This window comes from Cebus imitator, unplaced genomic scaffold (assembly GCF_001604975.1).
Source record: "Cebus imitator isolate Cc_AM_T3 unplaced genomic scaffold, Cebus_imitator-1.0 Scaffold224, whole genome shotgun sequence".
Taxonomy (NCBI): domain Eukaryota; kingdom Metazoa; phylum Chordata; class Mammalia; order Primates; family Cebidae; genus Cebus; species Cebus imitator.
The window spans coordinates 276,905-297,613 of NW_016107539.1; the positions used below are offsets into that span (position 1 = coordinate 276,905).

A 20,709-nucleotide genomic window follows, 5' to 3' on the forward strand; every position below is an offset into this window, starting at 1 on the left:
AAAAAAAAAAAAAAGAAAAAAGAAAAGAAAAAGAAATAACATGGAGAGGCTGGGTGCAGCGGCTCATGCCTGTAATCCCAACACTTTGGGAGGCCGAGGAAGGAGGATCACTTGAGCCCAGGAATTCGAGACCAACCCGGGCAACATAGGGAGACCTCATCTCTACAAAAAATAAAATAAAGTTAGTTGGACATAGTAGCATATGCCTGGGGTTCCAGGTACTTGGGAAGCTGAGCTGGGATGATCGCTTGGGCCTGGGAGGTCGAGGCTGCAGTGAGCTGTGATTGCACCACTGCTCTATAGCCTGGGTGACAGAGTGAGATCCTGCCTCGAAAAACAAATAAGAGAGATCCCTTTCTGTGCCCAATTGTCCCCAGTGGTAACATTTTTCAAAACTAGAGCGCAATATCCCAACCAGGATAGCAACAGGAATCTGATCTGCTGACCTGATGCAGAGCTCCCCAGTCCGACTTGGACTCATTTGTAGGTGCTGTAAGTCCTATAGATTTGTACTCATTCCGTGCAATTTACTTGTGTCAGCCAAGACACTGAGCAGGGTACCACCAGGTCCCCTGTGCTGTTCTTTATAACTACTCTCGCCCTTCCTTCCCCCTCACTCCCTCCCAACCCCTGGCTACCACTCATCTGCCCTCTGTTTCTAAGATTTTGCCATTTCAAAAATGTTCTATAAATGGAACTGTGCAGTCTGTAGCCCTTTGGGATTGGCTGTTTTCACTCAGCATACTTCCCTGGAGATTGTCCAAGTTGCTACATGAACTAAGAGTCTGGGCCAGATGCAGTGGTTCACACCTGTAATCCCAGCACTTTGGGAGGCCGAGGTGGGTTGATCACCAGAGGCTAGGAGTTCAAGACCAGCCTGGCCAACATGGTGAAACCCCGTCTCTACTAAAAATACAAAAATTAGCTAGATATGGTGGCACGTGCCTGTAATCCCAGCTACTCCTGAGGCTGAGGCAGGAGAATCCCTTCAACCTGGGAGGCAGAGGCTGCAGTGAGCCAAGATCGCACCACTACACTCCAGCCTGGGCGACAGAGCGAGACTCCATCTCAAAAACAAAAAAAAAGTGTCTGTCACTTGATCCCGGGAGGTGGAGGCTGCAGTGGGCTGTGATCATGCCACTGCGCTTCAGCCTGTGTGACAGAGTGAGGCCCGGTCGCTTAAAAAGGAAGTCTGGATTCATTTGCAGGCAGAGCCAACAGGATCTGCTGGGGTGATCAAGCAGCAGTTGGAGATTTGAGCGTGGAGTTCAGGGCCGGAGGCGTCCTGCGTTGTGTCACGTGAGGCCGAATGAAGTCACCCAGGAGCAGGAGGCCCAGAGGCTGGAGGTCTGAGTTCTTGGATTCGGTGTCTCCTGTGCAGCAGATGCTGTCCTGGGCTGCAGGTGCAGCAGTGAATGGGGCGAACGAGCTCCCTGCTTGGCGAGGGGCTGACCAGCTGCAGCGGCGGTGTGGGTGTGGACGAGGGGAGGGCTCGGGATCTCATTCCCTTATGGTTTCTGGCTTTGCAGCGGTGGAGGGCTCCAGGGCCTGTGCCGTGTGGATCCCGCGGTGTGGCCCTGGGGTGGAGGGGCTGGACTAGAGCTTCGCAGCAGCCCTGAGTGAAATGAGAAGGTGCAGTGTTGCGCTGAGGGCGAGATGGCCTCTGTCCAACACAGACGGGCCTGTCTTCTGAGATGTCCTTTGTACACAGAATATCATAGCTTCGACAGAGGGATGAGGTTGGCAGGTGAGCGGGCTGCAGCCACCTGCCTGTCCCTTGGCTTGGGTGTGGAGAGGCCTGGGATCCTTGCAGCAGCTCCCCCAGCTTCCTTCCCCGTCTCCCCCACTGCAGTCCCTTTCCCCAGCCTGGCCCCTCATCCCGCTTCCCAGCCCTGGCTGGCTGCCGCATGCCTGCATCAGGGCCACTGGGTTATTCCTTCATACTTTCTTTTCTACTTCTGTTTGTTTGGGATTTTTGTTTATTGTTTGTTTGTTTGTTTTTGATATAGGGTCTTGCTCTGTCACCCAGGCTGGAGTGCAGTGACATAATCATGGCTCACTGCAGCCTCCACCTCCCAGACTCAAGCGATCTTCCTGCCTCAGCCTTCCAAATAGCTGGGACAACAGGCACATGCTACCATGCTTGGCTAATTTATTTGGTTTTTTATTTTTACTAGAGATGGGGGTCTTGCTAGGTTGCCCAGGCTCGAGTCTTGAATTCCTCGATTTCCTGGCCTCAGGTGATCTGCCCACCTTGGCCTCCTGAAGTGCTGGGATTACAGGTGTGAGTCACCATACCCGGCCTGGAGTCTTGAATTCCTGAGCTTAAGCCACCCTCCTACCTCGGCCTCTCTCTTTCTGCCTCATTCTTTCCTCCTCCTCTCTTCCCCACTCCCCCCATTTTCCCCTCCTTTCCATCTGTTTCCTCTCTCTGGATCCCCACCTCCTGTTTTCGTTGTTCTCTCTCTCTCTCTCTCTGACGTTTTTCTCCAGCCTTCTTTTGTTCCCCTTGGCACCTCCTCCTGTCTCTCATGATGTTCGCCCTTGTTTCTGCTGTGCCATCTTCTGCTGTGCCATCTCCGTCTCTCCCTCTTAAAAATTATTCCCCAGACCTTGAAAACCACCCATCCCTTTTCACTCTCAGGGGCCCAGATGGATAAAATGTCTTCATCGGGCAATTTCGTGGCAGGAGAGGGCACAGGTGCGGGTACAGGCTGCCATCAGTGCTGCGGGGGAGAAGGTTGGCTGGGCTGAGATGCATGGGCACAGCCAGACCACCAAGGACACCCCATGTCTGAGGAACAGGGGAGATTGAGAAGTGGCTGCCGAGGCTCCCTGGAGGCCTGGAATGGGGAGCGAAGGGGCACAGGGGACAGTCCAGGCCTTGTCTCTGAAGCAGGTCCTTCAGCTGCACCTGGGCTATGCTTCTCTGTGGGCAGGGCATAGCTCTAGGAAGGAATTTTCCAGCCCAGGCCAGAGCCCGGAGGAGCCATCTGAATGCCTGCTGCTCCCAGGCTGCCTCTGGTTTTGTCCTCAGGGTTTCCTTCTTTCTTCTTCTTCTTTTTTTTTTTTTCTCCTGAGACATAGTCTTACTCTTTCACCCAGGCTGGAGTGTAGTGGCATGATCGCCACTCACTGCAACCTCTACCTCCTGAGTTCAGTTGATTCTTGTGCCTCAGCCTCCCGAGTAGCTGGAATTACAGGCGTGCGCCACCATGCCTGGCTAATTTTTGTATTTTTAGTAGAGACAGTTTCGTCACGTTGACCAGCCTGGTCTGGAACTCCTGAGCTCAAGTGATCTGCCTGCCTCGGCCTCCCAAAGTGCTGGGGTGACAGGCATGAGCCACCGCAGCTGGCCAGGGCTTGTTTCTTGATGGTAGCTGTCCGCATCAGGAACTGGGCTCCCCTGAGTGGTATTTGTGGAATCTGACAACACGGTAGGTTATGTTTGCTTCCCAGAGCTAAGTGTTCTTTTTTTTTTTTTTTTTTTTTTTTTTGAGACAGAGCCTCACTCTGTCCCCCAGGCTGGAGTGCAGTGGTGCGATCTCGGCTCACTGCACTGCCGTCTCCTAGGTTCAAGCGGTTCTGCTGCCTCCGCCTCCCGAGGAGCTGGGACTACAGACGTGTGCTACTACGCCCGGCTATTTTTTGTATTTTTAGTAGAAACGGGGTTTTGCCATGTTGGCCAGGCTGGTCTTGAACTCCTGACCTCAAGCAATCCACCGCACCTGGACTAGCTGGTGCTGTTTTCAATACTTTTTTGTGGCGTCAACCACCTTCCAGGCCAGCCAACAAAACCTTCAATGATTCTATTGATAATTCAGCATCAGAGTGAGAAATGTACGACTCTGATGTGACAGCGGTTGGTGGCCAGACCATAGCCAGCTGTCAGTATGGAGTAAGGGGACACTGATCTGGGGGTGGGACACTGACTGCAGGCATCTGCGTCTGGGCCTAAAGTCGCCTCCCTTGGGGAGGGGGATCTCAGTGTGACGGGGGACCCAGCAAGGCCACTGGGCGAGGCTCTAGGTTTGTTGCCCTGGGCTACAAAGGACTCTTCCATGTGCTGCTCAGTCCTGCAAGTGGGTCAATCCCAGCTCCAGCTGCATCCATCTGCTCATGTCTCCCCCCCACCAAATTCTACCACCATTCCCACCTCTGCCCTTTGCCCCATGGTGTTTTCTCAGGCAGGAACGCCAGCATCATGCTGGCCCTTGTTCCATACCCAGGGCTCATCTATGGCACCTTCCTCGACTCACCCTTTTGACTGATAGCACAGGATGAAGAACACCATCCTGGGGGCGCACAGATCTCAGATGACAGTTTGAAGTGCCAAGGCAGGGCCCCTTTGTCAAACTTATTCAGAACGTCAAGACAGGGATAGCAGAGCCAGTTTGCATGAGCTTGGATGCTCCCGAGACCGGCTGGGTCTGTGGTACAAGCATCACGGCCTGAGCGAGTTCCCTAAACCCCACTGAGTCTTAGTTTCCATAGCTGTAAAATGGGATCACCATTCATATCCACTGCAGAGGACTGTTGTGTGCAGTCATTGAGACAGGGTAAGGGGGAGCTGCCATTGTCCTTACTGTGGATCATGATTGATATTATTATCTTTTTTTCTTTCTTTCTTTCTTTTTTAATACAGGGTTTCACCATGTTGGTCAGGCTGGTCTTGATATTATTATCTTTTTTAAGATAGAGTCTCGCTCTGTCACCCGGGCTGGAGTGCAGTGGTGCAATTGCAGCTCACTGCACAACCTCCACCTCCCAGGTTCAAGAGATTGTCCTGCCTCAGCCTCCTGGGTAGCTGGGACTACAGGTATACGCCACCACACTGGCTAATTTTTTTTTTTTTTTTTAGTAGAGATGGGTTTCACCATGTTGGCCAGGCTGATCTCTAACTCCTGACCTCAGGTGATCCACCCGCCTCGGCCTCTCAAAGCACAATTATTGATATTATTTAACCACACTTGTTATCTGTGTTCTCCCCGCACTTTGCATCTGCCGACTTCTGTGTGCTTTAGTTGTTTTTAAATGAGCTTTTGGCTGGGTGCAGTGGCTCATGCCTGTAATCCCAGCAATTTGGGAGGCTGAGGCAAGCGGCTCACTTGAGGTCAGGAGTTCGAGACCATCTTGGCCGATATGGTGAAACCCTGTCTCTACTTAAAAAAAAAAAAAAAATACTGGCCAGGCGTGGTGGCTCACGCCTGTAGTCCAAGCACTTTGGAGGTCAAGGCGGGCGGATCACCTGAGGTCGGGAGTTCGTGACCAGCCTGATCAACATGGTGAAACCCTGTCTTTAAAAACAAAACAAAAATTAGGCATGGTGACTCATGCCTGTAATCCCAGCTACTTGGGAGGCTGAGGCAGGAGAACTGTACGAACCCGAGTGGAGGTTGCATTGAGCCAAGATTGCACCATTGCACTCCAGCCTAGGTGACAGAGCGAGACTCTGTCTAAAAAATAATAATAAATGACCTTTTTATTTTATGTATTTTTTTTTTTATTTTTTAGAGATGGGGTCTTGCTCTGTGTCCCAGGCTGGAGTGCAGGGGTGTGACCATAACTCACTATAGCCTTGAACTCCTGGGCTGAGGTGAAGCTCCCACTTCAGCCTCCCAAGTAGCTGGGACTACAGGCATGGACCACCACACCTGGCTACGTATTAAATTTTTGTAGCAATGGGGTCTTGCTGTATTGCCCAGGCTGGTCTCAAACTCCTGGCTTTAAGTAATCCTTCTGTATTGGCCTCCCAAAATGCTGGGATTACAGGTATGAACCACTGTTTAGCCCTGATTTTGAAAGATAAACTTGACATGCACATTTTAAAAGGAAATAGCATTTCATTCAAAAAATGAACGTGGGGCCAGGAGTTTAAGAACATTCTGGGTAATACAGCAAGACCCTATCTCTACAAAAAATAAATTAGCTGGGTGTGATGGCTCACACCTGTGGTCCCAGCTACTCAGAAGACTGAGGTGGGGCCAGGTGCAATGGCTCACACCTGTAATCCTAGCACTTTGGGAGGTTGAGGTGGGCAAATCACATGAGGTCAGGAGTTCAAGACCAGCCTAACCAACATGGTGAAACCCTATCTCTACTAAAAATACAAAATTAGCCAGGCATGGTGGCACATGCCTGTAATCCCAGCTACTCTGGAGGCTGAGGCAGAGAATCACTTGAACACTGGAGGCGGAGGCTGCAGTGAGCTGATATCGTGCCATTGCGCTCCAGCCTGGGCGACAGAGCAACTCTATCTCAAAATAAATAAATAAAAATAAAGATATACTCGTGTGTGTATGGAGAGGAGACAGTTAGTGGCCATGGGTTGGGGAGCAAAGCCCAGGAGCCTTGGTACTCAAGTGGGCTGACTCCAGCACAAACCATCAATTGAAGGAGGGAGTCGGGACTCTAGGACAGAGGGATGGGGAGGCGCAGGAGGAAATAGGGGACTTGCCTCACGGATAGCACAGTCTGTTGGCCAAGTTTGGAGGGACCAGACCAGATCAGGAGCGGTGCCCCACCGAGACCTAGTTTTGAAGGGTGCCATGACCTGGACTCTCCCCACCTGCTGTCCCTGTGTATGAGCCTGGGTTTAGTAGCCAGCAGCTCAGCAGAACTTCTGGGGGCTCCTCCTCTGCTGTTTCCATGTTAACGCTTTTCCTCCAGCTAAAAGCAGAATCTGTGGGAATGCAGGAACCTTCCAGAGCTGCCCCCTAGGATCAGCATCACCTTAACTAGATCGTGCCAGCTTGTCCCGGCTGCTGGGTTACCCTGGGCACCGGCTTAGCTCTAGCAGCCCCACCCCTGTGCTTCTGTCACTAGGGCCTCGGCAGCCTCCCACGTCCACCAGCTGCCGTGGTCACTGGACCGGCAGAGGGTGGGGCCAGGGCTGGGCTAGGCAGGAGGATTCAGATGGGAAGAGGCCTGTGCCTGTCGCACAAGCTCTGCAGGGCTGGCCGGCCCAACCCCAACGGCAGGATTGGACATGCAGGGGTTGCCTACAGAGAAATGGGAGGGGTTCTGCTCACAGCTGTCAGAGTGTTCTGGAAGACTCAGGGCCCTGGGGCAGACACAGACGTTGCAGGCAGGAGAGCCTGAGGTACAGCATGCCTGGAGCCAGGACCCAGCAGGGAGGCCAGGACCCAGCAGGGAGGCCAGGACCAAGGGATCGGGCCCTGGGGTCCGGCGTGGTGGGGCGTCATCACAGGTCCTCACTCACGGCTCTTGTAGGCACTGGGGGAGACAGTGGGGAGGGGACAGCAGCCACTGGCCCTGGCAGTGGCCCCAGGTCAGCAGTCCCTTACCCGGAGGGCTCAGGGTAAGCAGAGGGCTCTCCACTGGCATCCTCCACAGCCTTACGGAGCTGCTGCCAGTTCGGATCCCCATAGGACTCAGATCCTGCAGGCCAGGTGGGGACAGTGGCAGACCAGGTAGCGTATGTCCTGGCTGACGGGGCCGCTCACTGCAGCCTGTGGGAATGTGGGCCCACTGTGGCCAGACAGTGCAGGTTTTTTAGAGAAACGGGCACTCCGTGTTTATTTGAACATCGCAGTTCTTCACTGTCGACAACAAACTCATTTTAAAATTCGTCTGCAAGCCGGATGCTGACCAAACGTGACCCGTTTGTGCTCTCTCAGTGGGCCAGATCAGGCGACCCCTGAGGGTCGAGGGTGGAGGGTAGATGCTGAAGGGACACCCTGGCTCCTGACTGAGAGCTCACCCCCAGCCCCGCCCAGCTCCAGGTGCCCGTGTGCTGGGACAGCAGGGACGCTGCAGCTGGGCAGGCCTGGGCTTGAACCCCAGCTCCACCGACTTCCAGCTGAGTGCTATGGCCAAGTGACTCCTGAGCCTCAGTTTCCCCTTCTGGGATCGGGAAACAGGAGAAAATGGGATGGAGGATCCCTCCTCTCTCAGCGTCTGTGAGGATGAATCTCTGTGACCTGCAGGCCCTGCCGCAGCCTGGGTACTCTGTAAATGCTCAGTTCTTGGTCACTGAGGTTGAATTAAGAGAGATTGGGGCTTGGTTTATGGAGTGAGACTGATCTGTTTCTTCTGTTGGCTTTGAAATAAAATGTATATTATAGAATTAGAGCGAAGTCGCCGTGATAGTACAGAGACTCCCTCTACACCCCTTGCCCAGCTTCTTCTGTTAACATTTTACTGTGTGCATTGTCACAGCCAAGGAGCCAACACTGACACATTCTGATGAACTCAAGTCTACACCTGCTTCGGTTTCCCTGCATTTTTCTGTCCCAGGATCCCGTACTACACTCAGTCTTCATGTCTCCTTGGCCCCCTCTGGTCTATGACAGTTTCTCAGACTTCCCTTTTTTGTTTTGTTTTGTTTGGGTTTGGTTTTGTGTTTTTGTGTTTTTGTTTTTGAGAGAGGCTGTTCTGTCGCCCAGGCTGGAGTACAGTGACAAGATCGTGGCTCACTGCAGCCTTGCCCTCCGGAGCTCAAGCGATCCTCCCACCTCAGCCTCTCAAGTACCTAGGACTACAGGTGCATGCCACCGTGCCCAGCTAATTTTTGTGTTTTTTGAGTTTTGTTTGTAGAGATGGTGTTTCCCTGTGTTGCCCAGGCTGGCCTTGAAATCCTGCACTCAAGGGATCCTCCTGCCTTGGCCTCCCAGAGTGCTGGGATTGGCCAGGCATGGTGGCTCACTCCTGTAATTTCAGCACTTTGGGAGGCCAAGGCAGGCAGATCACTTGAGGTCAGGAGTATGAGACCACCTTGGCCAATGTGGCGAAACCTTGTCTCTACTAAAAATACAAAATTAGCCAGGTGTGTTGGCATGCACCTGTTATCCCAGCTAACCGGGAAACTGAGGCATGAGAATCACTTGAATCTGGGAGGTGGAGGTTGCAGTGAGCTGAGATCATACCACTGCATTCCAGCCTGGGTGACAGAAAGATACTCCATCTCAGAGAAAAAAAAACCTCACACAAAGTGCTGGAATTACAGGCATGAGCCACCGCCCAGCCTGACTTTCCTTGTTTTTGATGACCTTGACAGTTTTGAGAATATCAGGTAGGTATTTTGAACAATATCCTTTAATTAGAGCCTATCCGATGTTTTTCTCATGCTTAGACCAGGGTTGTGGGTTTGGCGGAGGAAGACCGCAGAGGTAACCGCCCTTCTCATCACATCATAGCGAGGGATACCTCAACGTGGCTCAGCACTGATGCTGCTGGACATGGGTCACCTGGCCGAAGTGGCATTTGCCAGGTTTCTCCACTGCACAGTTTCGTTTCATTTCGTTTCTTTCTTTCTTTTTTTTTTTTTTGAGATGGAGTTTTGCTGTTGTTGCCCAGGCTGGAGTGCAATTGGAGTGCGATGGCACGATCTCGGCTCTCCGCAACCTCCGCCTCCCGTGTTGAGGTGATTCTCCTGCCTCAGCCTTGAGCGGCTGAGATTATAGGCACCCACAACCGCACCTGGCTAATTTTGCATTTTTAGTAGAGATGGGGTTTCTCCATGTTGCTTAGGCTGGTCTTGAACTCCCAACCTCAGGTGATGCTCCCACCTCAGCCTCCCAAAGTGCTGGGATTACAGGTATGAGCCATGGCGCCCAGCCACTGTGCAGTTTCTTTCCCTCCTTTCCATACACTGCTCCTTGGAAGCAAGTCACTAAGTGCAGCCCTGCTCAAGGGAGGAGGGACAGTTACATTCCAGCTCCAGGAGAGGCAAATGCAGACAAACAATTTAGAATTCTTTTGGAACAGTTTTAAGATTCACATCTCTTCCTTGTCTGCTTGCTTTTGCATCTAGTAGTTGTCACTTTCTTGGGTGATTCTTTCTCTCTCTCATTTTCTCTCTCTCTCTTTCTCTCTCTCTCTCTCTCTCTCTCTCTCTCTCACTTTCTCTGTCTCTCTCATTTCTGCCAGGGTCTTGCTCTATTGCTCAGCCTGGAGTGCAGTGGTACAGTCACGGCTCACTGCAACCTCGACTCCCAGGCTCAAGTGATCCTCTTACCTCAGCCTCCCAAGTCGCTGGTACTACAGGTGTGCTCCACCATGACCAGCTAATCTTTTGTTTTTTTCTAGAGGTGGGGGTCTCACTATGTTGCCTAGGCTGGCCTTAAACTCTTGGACTCAAGCGATCCTCCCACCTTGGCCTCCCAAAGGCCAGGATTACAGGCTGCCACACTTAGCCTGATCTTTTCATTTCGTTATCTAAACAACCCAGGCTTGAGTCCTGGCTCAGCCCATTTACTCTTAAGTGTGACCTGCGTGGCTCACTATTAAGGAGGGATCATGAGAACAAGAGGATGTGCGGATCAGGCTGCACCTGGTGTGTCGAGCAAATCGGTTAATGTTTTTTCCTACTTGGGACAAGAAGTCCTGAGGTGGCCAGCTGAGCTGACGGGGCATCTCAAGGAAGTAGTCAGGGACCCAGGCTTCCTCTGGCTGCTGTTCTGCCACCCTTAGCATGTGGCTTTTGTCTTTCTGGTCCCAAGGTAGCTGCAGCACTTCCAGCCTTACCGCCGTGCTCCAGGCAGGACTCCGTGAAGTTGACGGCGTTATCCCCGTTTTGTAGAGAAAGAAAGTGAGGCTGAGGAGGATGAGAAACCCTGACTTAAAGAGTGCCGTGAGGTTAGAAATCGGGTAACCAGGCGTGTAGTGGGCATGGTTGTTTCCACAGAAGGAGGGGCCTCTCTCAAGCTCCCTGGCACTGGAGTGCCCTGGGGGATGAGGGCGGGCCTCAGGCAGCAGGCACCTGAGCTCTCCCACTTAGCTGGCTTGAGGCTTCAGCCTACCAGGGGCTGGCCCAGGCTCTGGTGGGGCTGTGGGTGGCTGGGCAGCCTCAGTTCCTAGCCTTTGAGTCGGGCTGCAGTGTGGCTGCTTCTCCTTGTGGGGTGGAGGATGCTGGGCCTAGCAGCCCTGATGACCTGTGCCTCTTGCCGGTTCTGGGTGAGCCAGGACTGGCTGGGCTGCAGTGATCACCCAAGAGCAGCCAGCCACATAAAAGTGAGGCCGGAGGGTGGTCACCGAGGCGGGCCTGGCCCTGTGCCTGGCAGCCGTGTCTGGTGACCTACTCTTCAGTGCCCGCTTGGATGGGAGATATGCAGGGAAGGGTTTGCCGCTCCTGTTCTATTTGGAGGACAGATTTAATTCAGAGGCAAACTGCGGTCTGGTGATCAAATCTGGCCTGCCATGTTTTTTGTTGTTTTTGTTTTTGAAATAGAGCCTCGCTGTGTCGCCCAGGCTGGGGTCCAGCGGTGCAGTCTCGGCTCACTGCAACCTCCGTCTCCTGGTTCAAGTGATTCTCCTGCCTCAGCCTCCTGAGTAGCTGGGATTACAGGCACCTGCCACCACAGCCAGCTAATTTTTGTATATCTAGTAAAGACGGGATTTCACCACGTTGGCCAGGCTGGTCTCGAACTCGACCTCAGGCAGATCCTCCCGCCTCGGCCTCCCTGAGTTCTGGGATTATAGGCATGAGCCACCACACCCAGCCTGCCATTGCTTTTGTGAAGTTTTATTGGCACGCAGCCATGCCTTCTGTTTACATACTGTCGGTAGCTGCATCTGTACCACCAGGGCAGAGTTGAGTGGTTGTGACAGAGACTGTATGGTTTGCAAAGCCTAAAATATTTACTGTCTAGCTCTTTACAGAAAATGTTTGTTGACCCTGACCTGAAAGCCACACAGGGTCAGGGATTTGCAATTAGGGCTTCCCAAGAGGGAGATGCCAGGTGGGCAGGACTGGCACGGGGTCACGGAGGGGCTGTGGAAACGGTGGCACGGGGCACACGAGGCCCAGAGGTGGTGGGCTTGGCTGTAGAGCAGAGCTTGTTCTGACTGGGGGGCTTCAGAAGAGAGGCGGCGAACCCAGCGGGGCCTGAGGCTTCACCCTGTCGTGCGCTGTGACAGCCCTTTGGGGTCTTTGTGAGAGTAGGAGCTGCTTGGTGGTGCGGATTGCCGGGGCCAACTCTGAGGCTTTGGCCAGGTGCAGCAGGTCACGGGAACCGTGGGGGTCTCAAGGGCCGGGGCTCCTCAGCTCAGCCACCTTCAGCCACAAGGGACTGTGGGCCTGGAGCTGCCCGATGGTCTGATTTTCCAAGAGAAACCGGCAGTCTGCTTTTCACGGGACATCTGATTTGTACATGTTTGAAGTAATTCCGTTTTTACAAAATCACGAAGCAGACCCAGCACATGTGCATTTGGCCTGTGGGCTGCAGGTTTGGGAACCCAGGTGTCCAGGGTGGAGGCGGGGACCTCTGGGAGTGTGGGGAGACTCAGCTGCCAGGCCCTGTACCCCAGCACTCCCTCTGGCAGAGGCGGGGCCCTGGGCTGGGGAGGACCTCACAGCGGTGTCAGGTTTCTGTGTCTTGACCTATCCTGTCCCAGAGCAGGGAACATTCTTGCCTGCAGCCTGGGTGGAGGGGGTGGGGAGCCAGATTCCAAAGGGTTGGACGTACCTCCTTGACCCCAGCAGGGACTCACTCCCAGCCAGAGGGGTGGGAGCTGGAGAGCTCTGAAGAAGCCCCTTCTGAGATGTTCAGGCATGAAGACCCTAGGGTTTGAGTTGCTGCTCCATCCCCAAGGAGCCCTGTAGGGCGATGGGCAGGGGCTGGTCTTGGAGCTGGACAGCCCAAGTGGACCCTGCTCCATGGCTCCCTCGATCCTGGGACCCCTGAGACACAGCGACTCCTCCCTGGCAGGCTGCCATGAGAATCCAAGAGAGAACAGGTGTGAAAGTGTTTTATGTGGCTTGCGGGTATGCGGTGAGGGGTCTGCCTCCAGGGCGTGGTCCTGTCCACCGCCAGGGCGTCTGCAGCCTGACAGCCCTGGGGGCATCTGGTTGTTTTCAGCCTCACACGCTCCCCATCACCCACTGATTCACATGGCTGGTTTCGAAGCACTTGCTGCCACCCTGGGGGTTTATTATTTATTTCAGCAGGACTCTTAGTCAGAAGCAGCCCTGGTCAGTGTGGCTCGAGGGAAGAAGAGAATTTTGAGGCTCATGAACAGGAAAAGCCCCAGGGCAATTCCAGATTTCAGCAAAATAGGGCTCACGTGCTCAAAGTGATATTGGCAGGACTCTGTCTTCCCCGTCTTCCAACTCTGCACCCCTCTGTGTGGGCTTCATTCTCAGGTGGGCCCCTGGTGGGGTGGCAGGAGTGGCCCACAGCCTGAACTCCTAGGAACCTCTGGGGGAGCATCCCTGTACCAGAAGCAAGAATCCCAGTGGCCCTGTCACATGCCAACTTCTGGACTCATCTGTGTGGGTGGAGGGGAGCTGCTCACATGGACCAGGCCTGGTCTTGGTCCCATCTGAGTTGTGGAGGGAGTGGGAGCTGCTCGGATGGGGAGTTGGGCACAAGGGATCCCTTAGAAAAATCAAGAGGCAGCCTGTAATCCCAATACTTTGGGAGGCCAAGGCCTGTGGATCACCTGAGGTCAGGAGTTCAAAACCAGCCTGGCCAACATGGTGAAACCCCATCTCTACAAAAATACAAAAAAATTAGCTGGGTGTGGTGGCAGGCACCTGTAATCCCAGCTACTTGGGAGGTGGAAGCAGGAGAATCGCTTGGGAGAACCTGAGAGGCAGAGGTGGCAGTGAGCTGAGATGGCACCATTGCGTTCCAGCCTAGGTGACAGAGTGAGACTCTGTTTCAAGAAAAAAGAAAAATCAAGATGCCAGCACCCCAAGGGGACGTGGATGGACAGGCCGAAACCATGCCCACCATTCTCCAAGACTGTGTGTTGGTCGGAAGAGGAAACACCTAGCTTCCTGGCTCGTCCCCCTCTGCTCCTGCCTGGATGACTTCAGCCCAGTTCTCCAAAGAGCTGTGGGTGACTCACCCACATGTCTCCCACGTGTCGTCCAAGGTGTCAGCTTGGACCCGAGTGGACATGGAGCGGCATCAGCCTCTGCAGCCTTTTGTCTGCTCTTCCAGCCCAGTGGCCCTCCTGAGAAAGGAAAGCATGATTGTTCTCTGCGGAGCCCTGGGGGCTCCTAGTGATTGCCTTCCTTTAGAAGTGCACAGGAAGCAGCTGTTCAATAATCCATCATGACATTTGGCCAGACACCGACAGAGCTTGTCTCCCTGCTACCCCCTTGCCCAAATGCTGGGATGACCTTTGCCGTCTGTCACCAGGAAGGATGCCATGATTGGGAGTTTCTTGGATTGGTTCTTTCCAGGCCTAAGAGATGATCACATCATGGCCAGGTGCGGTGGCTCATGCTTGTAATCCCTGCACTTTGGGAGGCAGATGTGGGAGGATCACCTGAGGTCGGGAGTTTGAGACCAGCCAGACCAACATGGAGAAACCCCATCTCTACTAAAAATACAAAGTTACCCGGGCGTGGTGGCACATGCCTGTAATCCCAGCTAGTTGGGAGGCTGAGACAGGAGACTCGCTTGAACCCGGGAGGCAGAGGTTGCGGTGAGCCAAGATCGCGCCACTGCACTCCAGCCTGAGCAACAAGAGTGAAACTCCATCTCAAAAAAAAAAAACAGATGGTCACATGTAGAGCTGCCAGAGACCTCTCACCAAGCCTTCTCCTTGGCTTCTTTATAATGATATTGATTTTTTCCTCCATTTTTAGAATCCATCTCCTTGAGGGAGGAGACAGAAACCCCATCTCTCTTCATAGAACCATTTCAAAAAGGAATGGAGGGTTGGGACGAGGCCCAGCTGGCCTAAGAGAGGCCACCTGGCTGGGCTGGACACTGGCTGTGGCCTGGCCTGGTCACTGACCCTTGCCTGGGTCCTCAGGGTCAGGAGAGGAAGGGCCATGTCTTTTCAGATCACAGAACACTCTTTGGCCGCAGTCATGTGTCAGGATGAGAGGGGCGGGCTTTGAACTCTCATGATTCACTTTGATGTTACATTTTCTAAATACTACGGCAGCAAGTCCTCAGGCCATCAGAAGAAGGAAGGTAAGATTCCACACCTGTGGGTCACCCAACAGCTGCAGCCCTCTGACTGGATATGTATCTTGTGGCTTAGTTCCTGGTTATGTTCCGATTGTGGCGCCATCCAGGGGCCATGTGTCCACTGACCCACAGAGGCAGGGGCAGCTGGGGAAGTGCTGGGAGAAGAGGGGCAGGTAGGAATAGATCTCATCTCCCAGGCCATCCCCTGAGCGAGCCAAGCCAAAAGTGGCTGACTGAGGCTTGGATGGGCAGAATGTTCCATTTGTCATGTGTGAGGCTCACCCTTGGCCAAGGTGCGTTGCTTGTCCTGGTTTTCCAGATGTGGAGGCAGTGACGCATGTTGGTATGAAGTTCCTAGGCACCAGAGTATGTTCTAGCTTATTGAAGAACCTTTGATGGTTCCCTTCTGCAACAGAGAGGCTTGTGTGGTGTGATGGAAAGTCAGGCCCTGAACGTGAGCACTTGGCCACTCTCACTTTCAGGGGACACATGCAACAGACTCCTCCTGGTTCCACTCTTGCCCCTAGAGTGTATTATCTTCTCTTCCTGAAACACGGACCTCATGACACATGCAGCCTCCCGCCTAAGAGCTTCAAACACTCCCCAGAGCTCGTAGGATCAAGTTCATAGCTTGGCTTGCAAGAGCCCAAGTGACCCAGGCCCGTTGTCTGGCTTCCTCCCCGTCTACGATCTGATCCCCACAGCCCCCACACGCCACCCACTCAGCACAGTTTGTTCCCTTGGCCTGGAACACTGGCCCTTGGCACCTCTACACCCCTTCTCTTGACTCCTGGCCAGCTGCTGCTGAGGCTGTGGAGGTCCTAGACGGCTCAGCCCTCAGGAACTCCCCCCGACCTCTAGGAAGAGCTGAGGGCCCATCTGGGGTCCCCAGGCTTTTGTGCCCTCCTACCATTAGCCCTCATCACGGGGTGGCATTGTTTCTCCTGGTTTGATTGTGTCCCCACTAAGTGCCATGCTCCATGGAGGCTGGGACGGTTGTCTTGTTCACAGCTGTGTCCTCAGCGGACAGGACAGGGCTGGCCTGGTGCCCATTGGGTTGGTGGTTGGTGGACAGATGCTTGGGGGATGTGACCTGGGGCAGGGCATCTCCTGAGCCTTGGTCTCCCCCTCTGTACTGTGATCATGTTGTCATGTGCAGGGGGAGGGGAGGGGAGCAGGCAGCATGGGGAGGGGCCTGCAGAGGTGTCTGGCATGCGGGGGAGCTGTCATTGTCCACAGTCTGGAGCCCACATCCCAGCACCGACACCCAACTTTCAGCTGTAGCCAGAATTGGGTCTCAGCCAGAGTGGGCAGAGGTGGCCAGGAGATGAGACTGCAGGGAGCTGGGGGGCAGGGCCAGGAGGTGGTGAGGAGATCCCGTCCCTTGGTCCCCTCCCTCGGTCCCCTTTGACCCTGCATCCTGGCTTGTCTCCACTGGCTCCAACCAGGAGCAGCAGCCCAGCAGCCCCCTCCTTCCTGTGGAGCAGGCCGTGGTCCGTGCAGCCTGGGCTCTGTATGAGAATTGCCTGGGAGCTGTGAAATGTCCCACGCCCAGGCCACGCCCCAGGCTAGTGACATCCCACTCCCTGGCGTGGGGCCTGGGCATCAGCATTTCATAAAACTCCCAGGAGATTCCAGCGCATGGCCAGGTTTGAGAACCATCATTCCAGGTGGTTCTCAGTGACCTGGTTTTTCCTGGAGATGCTCGGCAGCCTGCGGGAGCCTGCCAGCCAGCGCACAGGCAGCGAGCGGCGCGATGGGAAATCTCCCCTTCCCTGCCTCCTCCCTCGAAAAAAATCCTCACCAGAAACGAGGAAGCACTTCTTAAAATGGTTTTTTTTTTTTTTTTTTGCAAGAGTAGCACATGCATATAGCAGGAACTCCAGGCAGCACAGATGGGTACACAGTGGAAGGAAAATCAGTCCTGGCCAGGCGCAGTGGCTCACGCCTGGCATCCCAGCAGTTTGGGAGCCCGAGGAGGGTGGGTCACTGGAGGTCAGAAGTTCAAGACTAGCCTGGGCAACATAGCGAAACCCTATCTCTACTAAAAAATAAAAATAAAAATAAATAATAATACAAAAAGCCAGTGGCGCACACCTGTCATCCCAGCTACTCGGGAGGCTGAAGCAGGAGAATCGCCTGAACCCAGGAGGTGAAGGTTGCAGTGAGCCAAGATGCCACCACTGCACTCCAGCCTGGGTGACAGAGCAAGACTCTGTCTCAAAAAAAAATCCTGTCACTAACAACAGCCAGTGTACCCAGGCTCTGGGACGGCCCTGCAGAGCTGTCACGTGTTGGTATATGGTCCCTTTGTCTCACGTCTGCCCTTCTCACCTTGCTTTCTTAGTCCTCCTCAGCCAGAATGTATTGATCTGCCTGGCTTTTCTTTTTGTTTTTGTTTTTTCCAAGACACAGACTCATTCTATTGCCCAGGCTGCAGTGCAGTGGTACAATCTCAGCTAACTGCAACCTCCGCCTCCCAGGTTCAAGTGATTCTCCTGCCTCAGCCTCCCAAGTAGCTGGGATTACAGGTGTGCACCACCATGCCTGGCTGATTTCAGTATTTTTAGTAGAGACAGGGTTTGACTATGTTGGCCAGGCTGGCCTCGAACCCTGACCTCAAGTGATCTGCCCACTGTGGCCTCCCAAAGTGCTGGGATTACAGGCATGAGCCACTGTGCCTGGCCTGCCTGGCTCTTCTTGACACCCACAGAGTGTTCCATTGTGGAGAGGGCCTGGTCCCTTCGGGTGGCCGGCTTTGTCTGTCACAGGCAGTGCTGTCAGAGGAGCCCAGAGTCTTTGGTCATGTGTGTGACTCTGGTGGGATGAATTTGTAGACCTGTAATTCCTGGGTCATCCAGATTGCTGATAGAGCACCATTTCTTGTCATTCCAGAAGTCGCCTGCACCGGTGCCCTTGACGTACGAGCTGCCCACACTGTATAGGACGGAGGACTATTTTCCTGTGGACGCCAGGGAGGCACAGCACCGCCCCCGCACCTGCCGTCTGCCTCTGTGAGCTTTGCACTCTTCCCCTCAGGAACGCTGAAAGTGGCACTGTGTACATGGAGTAGCTTGGGTCTTTTTTTAATTTATTTTTTGTGTTGCTGTTTTATTTTACATTTAAAAAAATTTTTTAACAATGTAGAGATGGGGTCTCACTATCTTATCCAGGCTGAGCTCAAGCCCTTGGGCTCAAGTGATCACCTGCCTTGGCCTCCCAAAGTGCTGGGATTACAGGCATGAGCCACATTGCCTGGCCAGCATTTTTCCGTTGAGGTAAACTCTTGCAATTTTTTTTTTCATGAGACACCTGTCACCGAGGCTAGAGTATAGTGGTATGGTCACGGCTCCCTGAAGCCTCAAACTCCTGGGCTGAAATGATCCTCCTGCCTCAGCCTCCCAAATAGCTGGGACCACAGAAGTGTACCACCATGCCCGGCTGCTTTTCAAATTCATTTTATTTGTTGTAGAGACAGCGTCTCCCTATGTTATTCAGGCTGGTCTTAAACTTTTGGCTTCAGGGGATGCTCCTATTTTGGCCTCCTAAAACATTATGTTGGCACAAACTTTAATCGAAGTATAATTTACATTACAGAATGGGTTGCCTAAGTGGTTCTCTAAATTGTTCACAAACTGAATGCATCTATTTAAGCCTTAGCAGACTGAGAAACCAATCAACCAACATTATCAGCACTGAGCAGCCCCCTCAGCCCCCTTCTGATCCATGCCTGTGCCCGTGACCACCCCCAGCCCAGGCTGACAGCATCCTGACATCTAACCATGTGGGCTGGAGTTCTGGTTTCTTTGCTTTGTATAAACAGGGGACGAACGGGATGTGTACCTACAGTGTGTCATCTCTCGTCTCTGGCTTCACTTGCTTGATTCTACCTGTGGGAGGTGTCCTGGTTGCTGTGTCCCTATAGATCATTCATTCTCATGGCTGTGTTATATTGGCTGGGACTGTTTTTAACGAAGGGAGCTTGGACACTGTGCATGCCCCAGTGTGCTTAGGGAGGGCAGGCATCGGATGGAAAGTTGGCCGGGCGCTGTGGTTCATGCCTGTAATCCCAGCTCTTTGGGAGGCCAAGGTGGGCAGATCACTTGAGATCAGGAATGCCAGACCAGCCTGGCCAACATAGCGAAACCTCATCTCTGCTGAAAATACAAAAATCAGCCAGGCTCCGTAGCGCACACCAGTAATCGCAGCTACTCGGGAGGCTGAAGCATGAGCATTGCTTGAACCTAGGAGGTGGAGGTTGAGGCAAGCCAAGATCGTGCCACTGCACTCCGGCCTGGGCAACAGAGCAAGACCTTGTCTCAAAAAAAAAAAAAAAAAAAAAAGGCCGGGCGCGGTGGCTCAAGCCTGTAATCCCAGCACTTTGGGAGGCCGAGGTGGGTGGATCACGAGGTCAAGAGATCGAGACCATCCTGGTCAACATGGTGAAACCCCGTCTCTACTAAAAATACAAAAAATTAGCTGGGCATGGTGGCGCGTGCCTGTAATCCCAGCTACTCAGGAGGCTGAGGCAGGAGAATTGCCTGAACCCAGGAGACGGAGGTTGCAGTGAGCCGAGATCGCGCCATTGCACTCCAGCCTGGGTAACAAGAGCAAAACTCCGTCTCAAAAAAAAAAAAAAAAAAAAAAAAAGGAGAAAGTTCATATTAATTTTTAAGACAAGCAGTTGAGGACATGCGTTTCCAGAAGGATGAGTGTCTGCTGATTGTTGGGCACTCCCAGACTTCTTTCTTTTCCCAGCACTTGAAGCAGAGGCCAGGGGGAGTTGGAAGGAAATGCCATGTGATGAAGCCACAGCAACATGAGTGTCCTAAAGCAGAGACCCACAGGCCCCGCACTAGGAGCATAGCCCTGAGGTTAGCCCACTTGGTGGCACTTTCCACTCCCATGCCTCTTGGCTGTGTGGGCTGGGCTTTTCCCTTGCCCTCTCTGAGCCCAGCCTCCCCTGCAGTAAGTCGTGAGGACGTCTCTGGCCTGATGGGTTGAGGTGAGGGTGACACGAGGTGAGATTTGTGTGTGCTGAACACAGGGCCTGTGAGGGGCTCTCAGTAGTGAGGCTGATGTTGCAGGGACCAGGCTGTGACGGGGAGAGGGTTGACTGCTGAATTTCTCAGCTGACCAGCAGCATCCGAGGGCCTGAAGAGCGAGTGACTCAGGACTGTCCTTACATGTCAGAGTTAGAAGTCACAGGAGAGTGGGGGCTGTTATCTCTGGGTTTCCCTGTCCTGTTAGGAGGGGCGAGGTTGCATAGGGAAATCTATGGGCAAACAGTGACAAGCGAACTAGAAGTAGCCATTGCAAATTTCCTAGGATTTGCACTGCCAAACAATGATTAAGGGACACTTGGAGATACCTGGGGGGAAAGAAGGCTGGGACACTGCGCCCTGGCACAAATCCCCAACCTCAGTCCTCTGAGCGGCTCCACTGTCCTTGTGCCAGGTGACTTCAGATATGTCCTCATTAAAGCGAGTGCCTGACGTTTCCATTGTCAAGTCAATGATGGCCTCAATTGCTGCACATTGATGGCCTCTAACCCCTTGGCAAGGGTAACTACAGCCTAGGAAAGGGTGATCTGATCTTTGTCTTTTTAAAATAGAGATGGGGTCTCGCTATATTGTCCAGGCTGGTCTCAACCTCCTGGGCTCAAGCGATCCTCCTACCTTGGCCACCCAAAGTATTGGGATTACAGTGGTGAGCCACAGAGGCCTGCCCGTCTTTTTCTTTTGTGGCCGATATTGGACAGTTACACCAGTAGAAAGGTCACTGTATATTTTTTCCCAAGAGAAAGGCTCTTCAG

The 20,709-nt window shown here is 53.4% G+C and overlaps 1 protein-coding gene across 2 annotated transcripts in view; it reads left to right on the forward strand.

The window, feature by feature from the left end:
• The window catches only part of BCAS4 (breast carcinoma amplified sequence 4), an 85,224-nt gene extending 67,102 nt beyond the window's left edge, over positions 1–18,122 (forward strand). The window contains exon 5 of one of the 2 annotated variants that reach the window (XM_017496868.2): positions 17,790–18,030. In XM_017496868.2, the coding sequence (XP_017352357.1) occupies positions 17,790–17,912 (123 nt within the window). In that variant the 3' untranslated portion in view covers positions 17,913–18,030. Of the gene's footprint in view, positions 1–17,789 lie in introns of both variants that reach the window. The other variant, XM_037727246.1, reaches the window with a different exon arrangement.
• Positions 18,123–20,709: the final 2,587 nt, after the last annotated feature.